The following is a 19,090-nucleotide window of genomic DNA, read 5'->3' as shown; positions in this document are numbered from 1 at the left end:
TCCAGGTCCTAAAACCGACAAGACTTCGTTATTAGCAATACAAATCGTAATCATATCACAGATTTTTATGTGATTTTGTGGTAGAAATACTTAATTTAAAACATTTTTTTTCAAATTTGATCAATGACTCTAGTACGTTGGATTTTAGCTTAAGGATTGTGTGTACGTCACGACACCATGTCATTTGAGATACCACAATCACTAGCTGAAAAATAAATAATTTTAGATTTCAGCACCATAAGGTATTAAAATTTTAACCTGGTCAGCGTGTAGTAACACCCATTTTTCTCTAGGAATTTCATCATAATCTTCAATGGCTATGGACATGAGCGATCGAAGTGTATTTACCATCTCTTTCTCTACCCTTGACAGCCAAAATTCAATATTCCCGGTAGCTTTAATCGGTGACACAAATTTTACGATCTCTCTTTCCGAAGATATCATGGCGATAACGTCTGTAGGTATATTATAATTCCCATCTATTACCGATTGTAATGGTTTTCCTTCTTCGTCATCGTTTTTAAATTGAATTCGCCAAATAGCATCAAAACATTTGTTCATGTACGGTTGTACAGCTCTAGGATCTCGAGCTTGAGCAATTAATTCTAAAAGTTCATCGTTTGCTAAGAAATTGAATCTCGGAAATACAACTCTTTTTGATTCTAAATATGCTTCTAAGTACAACATTATTTGTTCTAATTGTTGATTGTTTTTTATAAGAGTTTTCAATAGGTCGATATCAGTGCATGTACTTATTGCTAATGGACTTTTTACAACCTTTTGCATTATGCTCTTCCATGAACTGTTTACTTGACTTAACAATTTAGCTTCATTCGGAAGTTGTCTTTGTATATCTGGAGAAGCGAAGATCGATCCCAAATGAATCCAGTTATTCTGGCACAACATCCATTCCATCTAAACACATTTTTCAAACAATTACATAGGCATTAAAATTTAAAAATTATTTAATACTCTGTAATAAATGTTCTATATTACATACTAGAATGTCATTCATAATAGCCATAGAATTTATCCATTCTACAACTTTTGGTTTAATCATCATTATGTGTTTTGATGAAATGAGTGTATTTAAATTAATATTTGCTTCTTCTAATGTTAATTGAACTTCCTCTAATGAACCGAGTATAAAATGATCTTTAGAATTTTTGTAGGGAAGAACAATCAAATCTACAATCTTCCAAGAATCTTCAACTTTCTCCAGAATCGCCTCTAAAGTAGCTTCAGAACTTGCCTGCATTGAAACATTTATTATTTCAGAACCGTATTTAAAAGCACCTAATTTTTCAAGCATAATGAGAGTAAGATATTGATTAGTCGGAAATTTCGTTCCAAGTATCTGCTCGATTTTAATCCAATGATAGTCCTTGAGATTTGGATTTCTTAACATTTCTATGATCGATATTTTTTGTTTAAATGACTGTACTTTTTGGTCAATAAGATCAACAAGCTTGCAAGCAGGAATATTTTTTTTAAATTGTATTACGTATTTTAAATTTAGTGCTAAGAATGTGTTCATCTGTTCTACTTCTAAATTATGAAAATAATCTTCTTCCCAAATAGACATTTTTTTTTCCCATTCGTCTAAGCTATCCCACAGCAAGATTCTAAGTCTTACAGCTTCACTGGCATCGCTTAAAATATCAAACTTTGTCATCTCTACTCGAAAGTAATCCTGGTAAGACTCGTACAAATTTGATTGTTCTTGTCGTTCTAATAATCGGTTATTTAGCTTAGATAAAGCTAATTTTACTTCTTCTTTATTACTGTTAATGTCAGTTAACCATAATTCCTGAAAATTAATGTGGCTCATGATACTTAATATTTTATAGATAATTTATACGTTATAAAATATATATAAGAAATCGGTAAAATAATTACTTATGAAAAATAGTATTCCGAAAAACATGTATTAAAATACTATAAAATTAGTTTCCAAAATAGTTTAAAATGTTTTTTTTTTTTTTTGATATTAAAAAATCATACTTGTCATTGAAATGATATCTAATGTTAAAATATATTTACTTATAATATAATATATAACTGATAATTTATGATTTTTTTACAAAAAAAAAATTTTAAACTAAAAATGTTATTTTAATATTATAAATGTATTCTGATTAAAGTATTTTAAATGCTTTTAAAACCTCAAAAATATCCAGAATACAGTATCAAACACTTTTGAGAAACAATATAAAAAAATTATTATGAACACTGTACTCGGGATACTATCCCCGAAATCTGTATATTTATACATCATTACATTAGCCTCAATATTTATTTGTTCTACATCTTGAATGATTTCATTTATATGAATTTCAATTTTTTTGAAGAATTCTGCAATGAGTTTGTCTTGTTCACTGTTAACGTCTTTAAAAGTTGTTTGTAAAGTATTCAATGCGTCTAAAAATTTCTGTGAATAAATATTATTAAATTGCATATTATTATTAAGCCACAAGCTACAGAATAATAATATTGCTATTAACATCATAATTTTCGATATCCTCATCAGGAACGGGCACTTCAAAATTTTCGGCTAAGTCATAAAGTTCTCTGATATAATTTTGATTTTTATCTATTTCGTCCAACTGAAATATTGAATCAAGTTAAAGAATATTGTTAATTTTCGTGTAATTTTAGTGTGTACGTATAATTATTATTATATTGTTTAAACGCAAACCTTTATAGGAAAATGTTCCAGGAATTTTTTATAATCTACATATTGTGCCGCTGTAGATGGTGAAGTGTGGAGGTACTTGAGTGAATCATTTATTTCGTTTGACAGTTCATTTACCAACCGCTTGCCCACTCTAAATAAAGGTATATTTGATTATAAGACAGTTTTTCTATATACTATTTTAGTAGCTATGTTCCCTCACATACTTTAAAAGTGTTTTTTCTACTAGCTCTAATAAATATTCACAAGTCGGTTTAGCAACATTTTTTAAAAGATGTAATTTTAAATTAAATATGCCCAACATCTGTACGGTCTTTATTTTGTCCACGTCGGCTATTTGTTGTCTGTATTTCTCTAACATTTTCCGAAAATTAATAATGCCTAAGAAAAGAAAATGATTTTATGTATCTAGGTACTTCATTTCGATGCGAGTGAATTGGTGGATATCATTCACTAACATAATAAGTGGATAAATACTTACTTGTATCATTTTCGATACTTTCTCTATCGATATTTTCGTTGTCCCTGTAAATAATGTGAACATATTCCAGACGTTTTAAATACTGATGTACTGCCTTAAAATTTGCAGTAAAATAATTCAATATTTTTTCAATGGTGCACTGGTAAACATCGTCAATTTCAAACACAAACTGCAATGATGGTCCGTTGCCACATACTCGATCATTTTGATATCCACAAATTGACGGGCTGAAATTGTTATTGCATTCGATCAAATCTTCAGGTTGTATATTATTTCAGTTATGCTTAGTTAGACAAGGTATATAGTTAGTAATTGCATACTGCAGTTGATACCTAACGAATATTACTAGCAAAATAATTATTTATCTAGTACCTATTACTAATTAAAAGTATTAAGTAACTAGCTAATGAGTTATTTACCTATTAACGTTTTACCTCATACATACTTTAAATATTATATAAATAATTAATTATTTAAATAGGATTGTAAATTTTATGCTCTAAGAACTAATTATTATGAACAATCGAAATTCAAAATATATCATGCTCTATGAATCCTAAAATAATCTAAAAATACGCTTAAGTAATTTATATTATTTTTGACAACACTCAATAAATACTTTTCAGAAAATGTAATGTTTGATTTATTTTATGTATAATTTGAAGTACTTATTTGTTACAATGTTACAATGTTACAATGTTACAATTATGAGTTCATTTTCAAAAGAAACAGTTTAAAAGCATCAATTTAACTATATTTTTTATTTTTTATTGGTACCTAGATTTTTATTCATAGTCAAGCGCTATTAATGTATAAATTAAAAGCAAAATAACTATTGAATACGACGTTAATGAATAGTTAAAACCAGGTTAAGTATCTAAAAAAATTAAGAAAAATTGAAGTAAGAAAAAAACCTTGAATAAAAAAGAATACATTCAGTAATATCTTTGAAACCAAAATTCCAAAATATGGAATACTAAGGCCTAAGAACTTGATGATCTTAAGCTAAAAGTAAAAGTTATATAACTCATAAAATCATGGCGTACCTAATGTAGAAAATGTTTGATGTATTTATAAAGTATTCAATATGCACGTGAATGCAATTATTGTTCAAGGTTTATAATATCATATTTTTTCTATTTACCTATTGGTTAATAAATGTATTGCGGTTATTTTATTAAAAGATTTTATGAGTTCCAATGACAATGATTTAAAAAATATTTATAATCAGGTGTACCTATTGCATAGTTATAAAATTAAAACATTAAGATTTAAAATTGGATCATGTATTTATATCATAGTCTATAGAACTTAATATTTTTAGCATATAGGTACCCATTAAAGGCAATACGCACAAATATATATTATTATGTTATGAATACCTTTAAGCCCATACAATCAAATTGGTTGAAAATAAATGGACCTGATAATTAAAAATATGAAAAAGAAATACTATAAGCCAGTGTCAGAATCGCTTGTAAAAAAATACCAACTTTATAGGTACACTTATGGTTTTTAAAAATGTTGTAAATTCATATTTGCATACTCAAATTCCGTGCAACTAGTACCTAAGTACAACGTACAAATGTATAGTTACTATGCAATCATAATTTATCTTTAAATTTAAAAGCAATTTACCCAATACCCTTTGTAATTATGAAATGGTGGAATACATGAATTTAAAACTTACATTACGAAATCATTGAATTCAATGTCGTCCAGAAGCGGAGGAACGTGATTGAAAAGGATCCATTTCCAATTTTCCATTAAAAACGATACGTAATTGGTGAAATCGCTTTGGGAGTTATCGAACTCGATACCATTTTTCGTTAAAAACACCTCCAACACGAAGAACGGCTACTGACAAATTGAAAGTTTATAAAATAATATTTTATACATCAAAATCGACATTTATGTTATTGTAATAATATCACGATCGTTTCGATCGAATGTATAATCAATTTAACCTTTGGATCGTCCGGAGACCTGTCACTTTCCAACAACGTATCGATGTCATTGATGCGACCGTTCATTTGACACAGTTCGCCAGGAACGTACTTGTAGTGTCGGCGCACATCTGCTTCAAAACGAACGATTTGATTTCTGGCAATCCTGTGCAGATGTGACTGCAACTGGAAATCGACATACGTGATGAACCGGCATATCCTCTGGCAACATTTCAGTTTGGTTCTTTGTTTTACGAACGGCATCGTGTATTCGGCGGTACCTATACCATTACCACCACTGCGGGACTTCGATATAAGAGATGACTTTGTGGTACAAAATTCCGAATCATCCGTGGTGAACCCACACTCGGTTAGGGCGCTAAAACACGCCGCCAACACTAAGCCTTTGACCGTCAGCCGCAGGTTTTGCAAATGTCCGACGGCTGCCTCGGTGCTATTATCCTGCACAAAAATATGATGAATAATAATGTAAAGATTACTAAAAAAAAATAAAATTATATGGTTCAAATCCTGAACCATCTTGGCCAAGGACATAAAATAACATCTCGCGGAACGTAGGCATGCAGTTTATACAAATAAAAATTTAAAACATTTCTAAGGCAGTAGAAAATATTATCTAATTAAGATCATTGCTGAGGATTTATATTATGCTTCCATTATTATTACGAGTAACATATTTCAGAATAAAATGATTCCACATTGTAATGCGATTAACTCATCATGATCATTATTAGTCATTACCTTAGATGTTAGGTATACTTATGGTACCTACAGTTTACATTTCACAGTGTAATAACTTTAAATAATTTTTGTTTTTAAACAACAATGATTAATCGTAAAAAAATTTGCAGTTAAGTACAATCAAAACTTTTTGAACAGCGCTATACCCTCTTATTTTATTTATTTTGATGTGGTGAATTGGGTGTATTAAGAACAATTCAGTTACCTGAATAAGAATGCATAAATTAAAAATTAAAACTGCTTTATATGAATAACTATACTATAAAATTAAACAATTGCTAATTAATTTTACCCATTTATTAATCATCTCGTGTTTTTAGTTTTAAACCGCATAAATAGTTGGCTAAATTTAATATTTTACTACAGAATGGTGTGCATAGTATTAGTATAAATATTCAGATTTATTTTCAGGAGTTAACTAATAATACTTTTTATATACTATGTCCATTTAAAAAAGATTGCATGTTATATTAATCCAGTCTTACCTACTATAGTTGTCAACAGTATCATATTATTATAGGTATATCGAGTTGCCAATCAAGCATTTATAGTATTGTAAAGTCAAATTTCACTTGAGACAGAAAACGGTTATGTTTGAATTGCATTCGTTCCGATCATCGCATAAAACTCATTTATTAACTTTTCAGTCGCCATTGTAATATTACGTCGATCAACACACATACATGTAATTATCAACTAAAATTATTATTAACGCGTATAAGTTTTAGGGAACGATCGGATCGAATGCAGTAGTTGTGCTTGAAGAACCTTCATAATATGACCATATTAAAATATTGTTGAAACAGCAATTCTTAATCTTAAAAAAATTGAAGTGAAATTTTCTAGTTTATTTTACACTTTTTATAGGTGACTAACATTACGTACGAACCGTGTAATTAGCTTAACATACTGCAATTAATTTCTCTGATAATGTATTCAATTTTTTTTCAGTACTTTTAGGAACTCACGGGTTATACACCCGTTTGTATTATCATTAGGGCTGGGATTTCGACGCACTTTGCATTGTTTTCCAAAGTTTACTGTGCGATGATGCTCGTCTGGTCACAAATTTGTTTTATGTACTTATGAATGAGAATAAGAAAGTTTATTTTGCATTTTTTTGGGATTTTTTAGTTTTTAGGTAATTTTCTTAATTTTTTAGGGCATTTTAGACTTATTGGAGCATTTTTTAAGTTTTTGGAATTTGGAGTTGTATGAATTTGAAATTTTATTTTAAGATTTTTACACCAACATGGTTTTTATATAAATATGAGAGATCATAAGTAGGTAGGTACTCGTAATTCGTATTATATTATTGGACAAGGTTTGAGTAAACACTTTCTTATTTCCTGTTAAATAATCTTAAGTGGGTAAAATCGACGTCCGATGATATCGTTCGACGTTCAGTACGAGTTTTGTCGTCGTAAACACCGTTTTATTACTCTAGTTAATTTTTTAAGATCATTTTTCGGGGTTTTTTAGGGCATTAAAATCCCAGCCCTAATTATCATATATTACAATTTTTATTAGCGTACCTGTAAACGTGCAAAAATTACTTAAAAGCAGAGTACCTACGTAACCATCGTTAATAGATTTGTGTGCAAGTGTCCGTTGAATTTAAGGTAATTTTGTGCTAAGTGGCTGTCGTTGTATTGTTTACGACAGTAATCTCTGCGTGGATTATCACCAACCTGTTGTTCTTTAAACCCTTGAAGTGTGTTTTCTTCGGTAACAGAACCGTTGTACAAGCTTATTGCCTCGGTCTGGAAAATCAGGGCAGATACTTTTAACGAAGCGTCTCGCAGTGGAGCAGACAACATGAATAACGAAAGCGGACCCTGTAACTCTTCTCGAGCTCGACAGTATTTGTTCTGCGAAATGTATTTGTACCAGAAGTGTAGACACTTCCACGGTAAGTAGTTTTTAAACAGTGGTATCTGCGTATGAAATCATAAACACAGTTGTATTGTTCAAACTATATTTTTATAGATTCATAATATAAATCCCATAAATCCTAATATTGTTCTAATATAAGCCTATACCACCTTACATATTTTTAATCATTATAACAGTATTTTCGACATACTACATCTATTCCTCGTCGCCAATATATATAAGCGTGAACTTTAAGTTTTCGTAAGATTTAGTTTAAACATCCGAAAAAAAGACTTGAAACAACTGTTAATCACATAGGTATTAATAACTATCTTCAAACTCTAGTATTATATAATAGTATTACTGACACTACACTGCCAAGCAAGAATTGCTTTAGTCTATTTATTATACATAAAAACCATGATCCGTCTCTAAATAAATAAAAGTTATACCTTAGCATAATTTAATATACCTATACTTATCCTAATCTAACCTACACAAGCGCTAACTATACCACGTAAATATTTTTAATTTTTTTTGTTTAAATGTTAATTTTGCACATTTTTGATTGAAAATCGATTTAAAATCCGAGCTGAATAATATTGTTAATATAAGCAAAAATGTTAGGTCCATTTCATATCAAGCCCTTTGTAGATTTCAGTTTGTAAATTATAGCCAATAATTTTAACTTTACCTATACCTATATACATTATACGCAGTAAACATAAAAACGTTCACTTACTTTTACGACTTTCTTATATGATCTATATTCCTCTTCAAATTGCGAAAATGGCGTGAACGTCACTTCGTTTTCAATGTGAGACAATATACCTTCGTTACTTAGCGTAAAGAAACTACGTTTGTTGATGTCTTTAAACAGAACAATTTTGAAATTATACGGTGAAAAATATTTAGATTTTTTGCTGACTGCGTAAACTAGATAAATAAATTTGTATTTCGTCGCCGCTTTCAACTCTTCGATGGTCTTATCTAGGTTCAATATTTCAGGCAATTGTTCTTTAACTGGTGGTTTTCGTTTTCCGCAATCTTCAGACTCGTTTTTCATTTTGACGGCTAAACATTAAAATTGACACGTTAAAATCCTGATTATATGAAATACATTACAATATAGGTAAATAATAATGAATTATTTTGTTAGGTAGGTATAGGTACTTACGATTTGTATTGTGTAATTCGACTTCTTTACTTACAACCAAGTACGATGCATTTTTTCTCTTGTTTTCGTGTACCGTCCTGAATAAGACTTTAACACAACACAATACTTCAATACAACACGTATATAATGTTCAAATTCAAAATTATAATGGCAAAAATTATCGTGTTTAATTCAACTCATTTTTTTTTTTTAATGGAATTAAACGTAGTAAAAATATAATAACAACTCACGAAACGTTCGGGCTCCTCTTTTTCGTTCAGCATAGACTTCAAAAACTTAGCGTTTGCCGGTTTTGCTGTGATGATGTTTTCCTCGGAATTTTTTAGATCACTAGCAAACGCAGAAATTAAAAATTAATACAGCAGTCGATTGATCGACGTAGGTACAATACGGCTATTAGTATTTAAGAAATGGGCTTTCCTACTTTCTAAATGTTTTTTGTTTTTTTTTCCGACGAATTCTTTCGTGCCGACATTATCTAGCTAGTGACACATGCATCTAAGTCGAAACCAAATGATGATGGCCTACTAAACAAGACAAACATTGGAACATACCGATAGGTTGAATGCACCCACGTTAATTTTCTATTTAGTTGGTATCGATTCAAAGGTCGTCGCTAAGGATACGTTACTTAACAAGCATTCCAGAACTATGGTAAAACTATAGAGAATCGTCTAGAAAATTTTAAATACCTACTTTTTACTTAAAAAAGTCGGGTTACAAAAATGATTAAATATAAATTACTATAAATATATAAATACTTCCTAATTAAGAATTTTTATTTTCATCTTATACTCAACTTTTCGTTACCAAATATAAATGTATAATAAATTATACCTTCATAGTATCACAAAAAATATCTAATAAAATGACGTCAAAAGCAAATTTTTTAAATTAATTATTTTCCGAGTCAGGTGAATTATCGGCTTATAAAGAAGCTAATAGGGTTTAAGACAATTTAAATAACTTTGATTTTTAATTTATTTGACCAAACCAATTTTATCCAAGCAGGTAGGTATACTTTAAATTTATTTATTCAAACAACAGTAGGTATCTAATATTGATATTTAGTATTTAAAATAATAAACTATAATATTATCACAATATTACATCAATTCTTCAATATTATGATATAGTATGTAATAATTTTAATCAAATTATAGTAGTAGGAATTCAAGAATATTTGTTTTTTTAAATTCAAATCATTTATTCATTTTTTAATTTAATTTTATTCTGTGACGCATTAAATGAATAAAACATTAAAATGTTCGCTAAATGATTATCATAATATCATTTTCTATACAATGAACATTTTAAATATAATTTAAGTTATTTATAGACATTTGAAATTTGAAATTGTTCTTAGTTTTTATTCTAAAAATGTTAATAAAAATTTTTAATTCAGTAAAATATATGTCTTAAAATATTATATTATCACAGCAATTCAAGATTCATTGGTATAATCTTTTTTTATTTATATTTTAAGTTTATATTTATAAAATGTTAAAATCATTTTGTATACAATTTTCAATTTGTAGAATTTAAAATTAAAAATTAAAAATTAAATTTACATACTGAAAACAAATAAATATTAGAAAATATAAATGTAAATTGTGACGAAATTAAATAATCAAACTTTTAAACAAAGGATAACGATTCCTTTGGTTAGTTATTTTATTGTAAATCAAAAATTTTATTCGTGTGTGGTTAAAACTATTAAAGTATATCATAATATTCTATATATAGAATTACATTTTTAAATGTAATGTTTTCGGCAACGTTAATAATTAAATCTAATGTATTCCAAATATTAAAATAAATTAATATTATAAAATATAATTACTTGTAGTCTCAAGGTTGATATTATTGTAACTAAAATAAAAATTTATTGATCATAAGTTCAAAATATTTTTTAAATAAGAATTTTCAATCTTTTTCTTTTTCTCAATTTTTTCAAACAAATTCTTCAAAATCATAAAAATCTGTGAATTATTTTTCAGTTAAAAATTGTTAATTTTATACCTTAGATTTAAAAATTTAACTCAAGATTCCTCATATATTTTCCTACCACAAAAAAAAATAGTATGAAATGTCACAATTTTATAAATGTTTGAAGTTCTAATTTTTAAATTAAATATTCACTTGTAAATAAATGATTTTTTTACTTTGTTGTAATTCAAAAATCAATATCAAATTTTTATATTATCATTTCATATACCTACTTATATGATAATCTATTAAAAATATTTTTGACTCTTTCCGAGGTATTTTTTGGTAGACATTTAATTGTTTCTGTGCAGTATGATGGGTAAACCAACATTGCTGTAGGAAAACTAATTTAAACAGCTACCTACTAACATAGCAAATATTTTTTGTAACAATAATCATACTGCATTGAGTGTGTGATACACTGCAATATCATAATAATATATAGTTTCACTCGTAAATCCAAAATACATAGACAAAAAAATATAGATCCGAAAATCTTTAAGCAAACACGTGGAACTACGACGAAATCGGCGGCTTGGCAGCAGCTTTGGTTGATGGCGGCGGCGTCTTCGCATCAACTTTGGCCGCGTGTGCGACGCCCCCGACAACGCCGCTTCCGGTTTCGTCTGCACGTCGGTGCTCGTTATTCTTCGGCTGACATCCGGTGGCGTACACGCTGAATTCGTCTGAGTCCTGTTTTAGTTGAACGTAGGCCGCCATGGATTCCTTAGCCTCGGACACCAGGGCTATGAGGTTGTTTACCAACGCTTGGGCTTCGCGGACGACTTCGCGCTGTTCGGCCAGCTGGTGGGACGCCGTGTCGGCCGCCACCACGGACTCGCGGTACTCACAGTTGGCCACGTTCATGCGGTTGGCCATTTCGAGCAGCACGGCCGTGGACCGTTCCCGGTCGTTCGTGGCCGCGATCAACTGGTCGTCCAGCGACCGCACGTTCAACGCCAGCTGATCATCGATGTTCTGGCTGGTGATCGCTTCGAATGTTAAACAATCGATGAGCTTTCGTTGCCGGTCTGCAGAGTACTCAATTTCCGAACATGGCGCCAGAACGTGTGGTTTTTTCGGCGACGACGATGAACCATTTTTCACGTTGCAACTGTTGGACATACACAGCATTGATATTATAGCGAAACTGGCAGGAATTAAGGCGCATACATGTAGGCAACAGAACCGTCATGGACCGTGGATTTGGGAGAGCCGTCTGCAAATTCGTTTTTAATTAGGTATATGTTACCGATATAACAATATCGAATTACAATTGTTTCATAATTCAGAACATAATGAAGCAGAAAGTAATTTTACAAGGATAATATTGATTGTTTTTTTTTACATTTTATATTCTGAGCGGAGTGATGTATGTATTAATTTTACAATATTGTGTATTTTTTTAAGTAAGTTGTCGAAATAATGCTTTGATTTTCCACTTCAGTAGCTTTTCCAGAATCTAGTTGTGCGAAGTCAAATTTTTAATTCCCCAGTAGTTTTCAAAAGTACCGGGAAAAACAGAAAAAAATTAAGAAAAAAACGGAGATTTTTACGCAAAATTAATTTTTGAGGAAATCGAATTTTGATATTGATGTAATTCTAAAAAAAGTTACCATAGACACATGGAATTTCCACTGAATGTTTATATTGGCATTTTCTATCTATATCTATATATGGCAAATAGTCTGCTCTCCCCCATCTACCTCAACAATGTACCCCTCTCAACCCTCCAAAATTTCCGATACCTCGGTCTACATCTAGATCGCAGGTTAACTTGGCCAACTTACACCCACAACAAAAGACTTTCCTTAAATAATCACTCTCGCCAATGAAGTTATCTCCTTACATCAACTTAAAAAACAAACTACTATTATACAAACTCCTACTCAAACCGATCTGGACATACAGTATACACTCTGGGGTGCAGCCAAAAGTCCAACTTAAACAAAACCCAAGTCTTTCGATCAAAATGTCTCCACCAAATAACCAAAGCCCCCTACTATGTATCTAACTACACTTTACATAGAGATCTAGCCATTCCAACAGTCAAAAACGCCGCAAAAACTTTCTACAAACGCACACACTCCAATTTCCACAGACAACGTAATCCCCTGATTTCCGAGCTATTTCTGTTGAACCCAGAAGGTGTCTTAAACGTACCTGATGTCGTGACCTACTCATTTAAAATTGTATATACCTCTACCTCCCCTTAATCGTGTATACTCCCTTTTACTAGCACATTAAAATTATTGTAAAATATATTTACAGATTGTGTAGGTGTATAATAATATGTGATAAAAATATTAAAAATATATCTATATATACTAATATAAAATGATAGCGTTTGTTTGTATGTTCGGGATATATAATAGGTACTCCGAAACTACTTATTCGTCGTGCAGTTTTTTTAAAATTAAAGATGACATCATAGAGAAGGTTTTAGTTATACATTTAGTCCTATTAAGTTAATAAATAATTAGTTATTATTAATAAAAATAAATGTATAAATTGTATACCTATATATATTATTATACATACTATTATTGTGTGGCACGGCGGCCCACGGGTTTTCAGCTCCCTGTAAACTTACATTTTTTTTTTGAATTAATAGCAATATAATTAATATAGTATAGAACTATAACATATCCTAGACAGACAAACCGTCTCCGCTCAAAATCGTTTTTTGTATATAATGATATTATGAATTCAAATTTAATATTATACAGCAACTCACTAGTACTAAACTACTTTACAGCGAACAACATCTACTTCCCGTTTTTTCTAAACTAAGATTTATTTAATCATTTTCTTTACGTGATAAAATTTTCAAAATATTTTCACTCGTTTTGTACAATTTTCTTATAAGTATTTAAAACACAAATTTTAACGAAATTTATCATTATTTCGATAATTTACAATTAATTTCTACCATTAACAAAAAAAAGTTGAACAGAATATAAATTTCTTTGAGTGTTTGAAATTCATGTTGTTTTGATATACCATCATATAATAGACATACAAAAATATTCCCCCGTAAACCAATGATTTTGTCATAGAACGATTTACTTATTTTGCCGTACCTAATTAAAAACGAATAATTGTAGATTCGTAGATGCTTGAAATTTTCATTAAATATTTACATCATATATTGGCTTTTCTATCAATTAATCTATTATGGTATAATTTTAAAAATATTCAAAAATCTTTTCTAACTATTTACGATGTTTTCATATTTCTTTAGTTTTTCCGCACTTAACATCAATACAATTGTTTTACGTCAAATAGAATGAACATAAAGTTCCCTTTAAGTTTTTATGTTAAAAAATTTAAAAATATTAAAGACACTTTGTTACGATTTTATTTATAAGCATTTAAAGTAAATATTTTGAAAAAATTGATCAAAATCACATATATTTGTGAATTATTTTGTAGTTCAAAAATTTGAAATTGTTCCACTTTTATATCCAAGAATAAACAACAAGGATCCTCATAAATATTTCTTACTATATTTATACAATACCAGTATTAGACAATTATAATTACAGTTACTTTTTACAGACGCTTCATTTTCAAATTTAGACGAAATTACATTTATTAAATTAAAAATATGAATAACAATTTTAGTTATTTTGTTGTAATTTAAAAACAACTATTGTCTAGTTTATGAAATTTTTAGAATAAATTATTATATTGTATACACGAAGTCATTCATGAACGCACGTTCATATATATTTAATTAACGATACGCAAACGTCTATCGTTTTTTTTTTCAAATTGAATGTGAACGTGAACGACAAATTATAATGAATATATTAAAAATTTTAATGAATTTGAACGATTTAAGACGCTCAATATATTTACTATTTAATAAATTCGTTGTAAAAAACGTAATGAATAATTATATTTTATAGTTATATTTTTTTTATTATAATTCTTATTTTAAAATTCAACATACCTAATAAATGAATTACCCAACAAATGCATTATTTTTTTTCGAAGAACGTGAACTCATTTGTAAAAAATACTAATATGAATGTGAACAAATTCAATTTTTTAGTGAACGTTCCTTACACTGAATTTGAACCTACTTATACTTATAACTAATAGGTAGTAAAATTAATTTCTTAAATTGCAATAGTGTGAAATTTACTTAGTAATATTATAGAATGATAAAAAGCCTTCGTTCAAAATCGTTTTTCATAACATACAATAATTACTGAATTCAAATATCAAAATGTTAATCCACCACAATGACTATTTATTAGAGATTAAGACACCTAACGTACAGCAGATATTGTTACCCAGCTAACCAATTTTTATTATTAATTTTAAAATTATCGTTGATAAAAACTCTTTCACTTAGGAAAAAAATTTTAAAATTGGATGAAAAAGCTCAGATGTTGCTTTAATAAAAGTTAGTTACGCTATTTATAGATGTAGCAAGATATTGTGTTTAGTTATTAACTTTGATTAATTATGCAAGTATGCCAGGACGATACAACGTCTCTACATAGAATAGTTTTTCATATAATCAAAAGATTTATCATTGTATTCAAATATAACATTTTCATTAAAAAGACATACTCCACAAATATGTACGTCTGTACATCAGAGCGGTACCCACTTGTCCAAATTTTGTAATTACAATTATTAAATCATACTGATATAACTTATCATCTGAAAATCAACGCTTGACAATATATACTATACCTTTGTTGCGCGGCTACGACTTGCGCCTGAGATAAGCCGCATAGATTTTCAAGTGGAGGCACTGAACTTATGTTATACAGGGAGTATATAAACTCCGAGCGTGTGACGTTGAACACTACTGCAAGTAGCTGTATCACAACAAGCCACATAATTATTATCCTGACAAATAGAATTCACAGATTTAAACGTTTACAAAATGAAAAATGTAACAAATATTATTTTTTCAATTGTCATGGAAATCAAAAAAAGTAGCTTACGCAACAATAGTATAGGATGTACCTACATAATTCGGGCAGCCAGTATAAAAAATTTTTGATATGAATAATAAATATCTGAAAAAAAAATTTAACAAAAAATAACAATAGTTTCTTTGTGAGACCTAATAAATCAAATATGATGTAAAAACTAAAAACACGAACATCAATTACTTAAAGGCACAAAATATTAATGGTACGCAATATTTACGTAAATTTATAATAGTTTTGTTAGAGTATTTCAAACTTAAATTTTGAAAGATTAGTCTAAAGCATGAATATTTAATAGCTTATTATTTGGAGTAAAAAATGTATAGACAAAAATTTTCTTTTCGTATCTAATATTTAAAAATATAATATGAAATTGCTCGTACGTTTTATATACAAAAAAAAAAAAGTTTAGGTACCATAAAATAAATATATTTTGAGAGTTTAAAGTTCATATTGTTTTGACATTGCATGTAAGACCAGTGATTTTTTTATAGAACTATTTTCTTATTTTGTTGTAATTAAAAAAATGAATAACCGTAGATATACTTGAAACTTTCGCCAAATATTCATATTAGCTTTTCTATCTCTTATGGTATAATTTAAAAAGTATTCAAAACTCTTTTCGAACCATTTATAAATATTTTCATTTTTTTTTTATTATTTTCACACTAAATATCAATAAAAATGTTTGCTGTATCTCAAGCAGTTTGAATATAAAGTTCCTCATAACTTTTTATATTAAAAATTCAAAAATATTAAAGACGCCTAGACATAATTTTATTTTTAAGCATTTAAACTTTAAGGGATCTGCATGTGACCTGATTTTTGCTCAAAAACATGCCTTTCAGTAAAAACTCTCACATATTATCACATAGTGATCCGATTTCAATAAATTATTTTTTGGACTTGTATTTTCAAAATTTCATTTACAAACCATATAAGATTATTTTTAATATGATCAATTTTCACAAGCTTTTGTTATTTTTATGATGTTTGTTATAAGCAATGAAATTAATAATTGAAATCCAATGCGACATATCGAAAATTACCTTTTTTTCAATTCAATTCAAATTAAATCAAATCAAACCACTCTACAATGAGTGAGTTTTCGTCGTAAAGTGTGATTCGAGCATATAAATACGCTTTTCATTATTGTTTGGCGGTGTCATTGACATTGACATGTGTCACTTGCAGCGCGTGCGTAGATACCGTAGCTACACCCGTAGACTACCCACATACAACCACACTCACACTAATCGTCAGTGACAACTAACAAAAAACTCATTAGTGAAAGCAACGAAACTGCATATTGCCCCTTAATAAAGGCAGACAAGCAGGAAAGTAAATGTTATTCCGACAAAATACATTAAAATTAAAAAAAATTAAAAAATTATACTGTAGTTAAATATTAGAAGATGCCTAATTTATATTAATAAATTCAGTAAATTTAGTAAAAAAGTTTCTCACAGGTAGTTCATAATTTTATCAGATAATCCAAAAAATAAATAAATTTAGTATTTTATTTATTTTTTATTGATATTAAGTTCAAATTTGGACAAATGATTTTAAACAAATATAAAATACAAAAAAATAAGTGGGAAAGTGGATATCGCTCTGCTGTATAGTAGGTTACATGTGTGTTACTGTAATGAATGGAGTTAAATTTGAAACCAATGATATCGCATCATTGTATACGAAAAACGATTCTGAGCGGAGACGGTTTATCTGTCTAGGATATATTATTGATTATTATTACTTGTAAAAAAATATTTGACTTTTCGGTGGACATTTTTTTTTTTTTTTTGATAAAGGTAGACCAAATTTATAAGGAATCTTGAATTAAATTTTCAAATCTTAGATTTAAAAAGAAAAACTTTTATAAATTTCTATCTAAGATAATTTGAACATTGCCGATATTTTTACGTATTTAGTCAAAATTTGAAATTTAAATGCTTATAAAAGAAAATCGTGCCAATGTATTTTTTATATTTTTCAACTGCTATTGAAAAAATATGTTGGAAGCCTTATATTAAATTTTGAAGCTTTTTGACCCAACCAATAATATTTTATTGACATTAATAGAAAAAAAAACTGAAAAATGTTGAAAAATTAAAATGTCAGTAAACAGCTCAAAACTAATCAAAATATTTTGAAAATTTTATCAAATATATAAAATGCTTATATATACGTTTATTGAAAATTTCAAGTATCTGTGGTAATTTTTTCTAGAGTTACACCAAAATAAGAAATTCGCTAAATGAGAAATCTAGAAAAAATCCAATGTTGTAAAAATTTAAATTTCAAACGCTCATAAAAACTTAATTTTACTTTTTAGTGGATATTTTTTTATGATAAAGGTTTAAAAACTTGTAAAAAATCTTGTATTAAATTTTTTATGAATCTCTAGCTTAAAATAATTTGAACATTGCCGTTATTTTTATGTATTTTGTCTAAATTCAAACTTTGAATGCTTTTAAACAAAAATTGTGATAATGTACTTCTTTTATTTTTCAACTACATACTATTGTAACAATATGTTAGGAGCCTCGTATTAAATGTTCAAGGTTTTCTACCCAATAAATCAATTTTTATCGATATTAATTTAAAAAAATTAATGATCGAAAATTGCAAATGCCTGTAAATAGTTCGGTCAAATTTTTTTGAAAATTGCATGGTGGATAGAATATATACTTATATAAATATTCGGCGAAAATTTCAAGTATCTGTGGTCATTTGTTTTAGAGTTACATCAAAAAGATTTTTTCGAAAACTAATTGTGCGTAAAATGTTCAGGGTTTTCTTTAATTATTAGTTTATTTATCCAGACTATTTAGTAAAACATTGAGAATTTTTTACTCTTGACCCTCCTAAAGTACCAACTAGATTCATTTTTTGATCTAACAAGGTACTGAATTCGAAAACCACCCCAAAACGTGATGACAAAACAAAACACACATCATGGTGAAATCAATACATTCCTCGCTCTGTTTAGAATTTAAAATTCAGAATATTTAATTTAAAATATACTTATTCAATATTCAGGACTTTAATATTGGGAACAAAAAAAATTGAATATATCTTTTATTCGTATACAAGTACTTTATATACATGTAAAGACTGGTAAGTATTGAACGTTTAGTAGGTAACTGTAATATAAGTAATAGAAGGTGTGGAACACACCTTCTTATAATATTATTATTTGAATTG

The 19,090-nt window shown here is 28.4% G+C and overlaps 1 protein-coding gene and 1 pseudogene across 2 annotated transcripts; both read right to left on the bottom strand.

Moving 5' to 3' along the window:
- Positions 1 to 55: 55 nt before the first annotated feature.
- LOC107161500 (dynein axonemal heavy chain 6-like) lies at positions 56 to 10,391 on the bottom strand (annotated as a pseudogene). Its single transcript, XR_016192272.1, has 15 exons — positions 10,375 to 10,391; positions 9,167 to 9,266; positions 8,937 to 9,023; positions 8,502 to 8,833; positions 7,576 to 7,821; positions 5,144 to 5,584; positions 4,867 to 5,033; positions 3,177 to 3,403; positions 2,902 to 3,076; positions 2,699 to 2,828; positions 2,505 to 2,606; positions 2,282 to 2,431; positions 1,001 to 1,810; positions 259 to 915; positions 56 to 205 (listed from the first exon to the last, which is right to left on the bottom strand). The product of XR_016192272.1 is annotated as a dynein axonemal heavy chain 6-like (transcript).
- A 1,050-nt stretch (positions 10,392 to 11,441) lies between these two features.
- LOC149060696 (uncharacterized) lies at positions 11,442 to 15,787 on the bottom strand. The gene is made up of 2 exons (XM_089230277.1): positions 15,639 to 15,787; positions 11,442 to 12,039 (listed from the first exon to the last, which is right to left on the bottom strand). The coding sequence occupies exons 1-2, from the start codon at positions 15,785 to 15,787 to the stop codon at positions 11,442 to 11,444; spliced, it is 747 nt and encodes a 248-aa protein (XP_089086403.1).
- Positions 15,788 to 19,090: the final 3,303 nt, after the last annotated feature.

The sequence above is a fragment of the Diuraphis noxia genome, unplaced genomic scaffold (assembly GCF_037042655.1).
Source record: "Diuraphis noxia isolate RWA-SAM2 unplaced genomic scaffold, SU_Dnox_SAM2 contig0001, whole genome shotgun sequence".
NCBI lineage: Eukaryota > Metazoa > Arthropoda > Insecta > Hemiptera > Aphididae > Diuraphis > Diuraphis noxia.
Note: the sequence above shows the minus strand (reverse complement) of the source record. Positions and strands in the feature narration are given on the sequence as shown.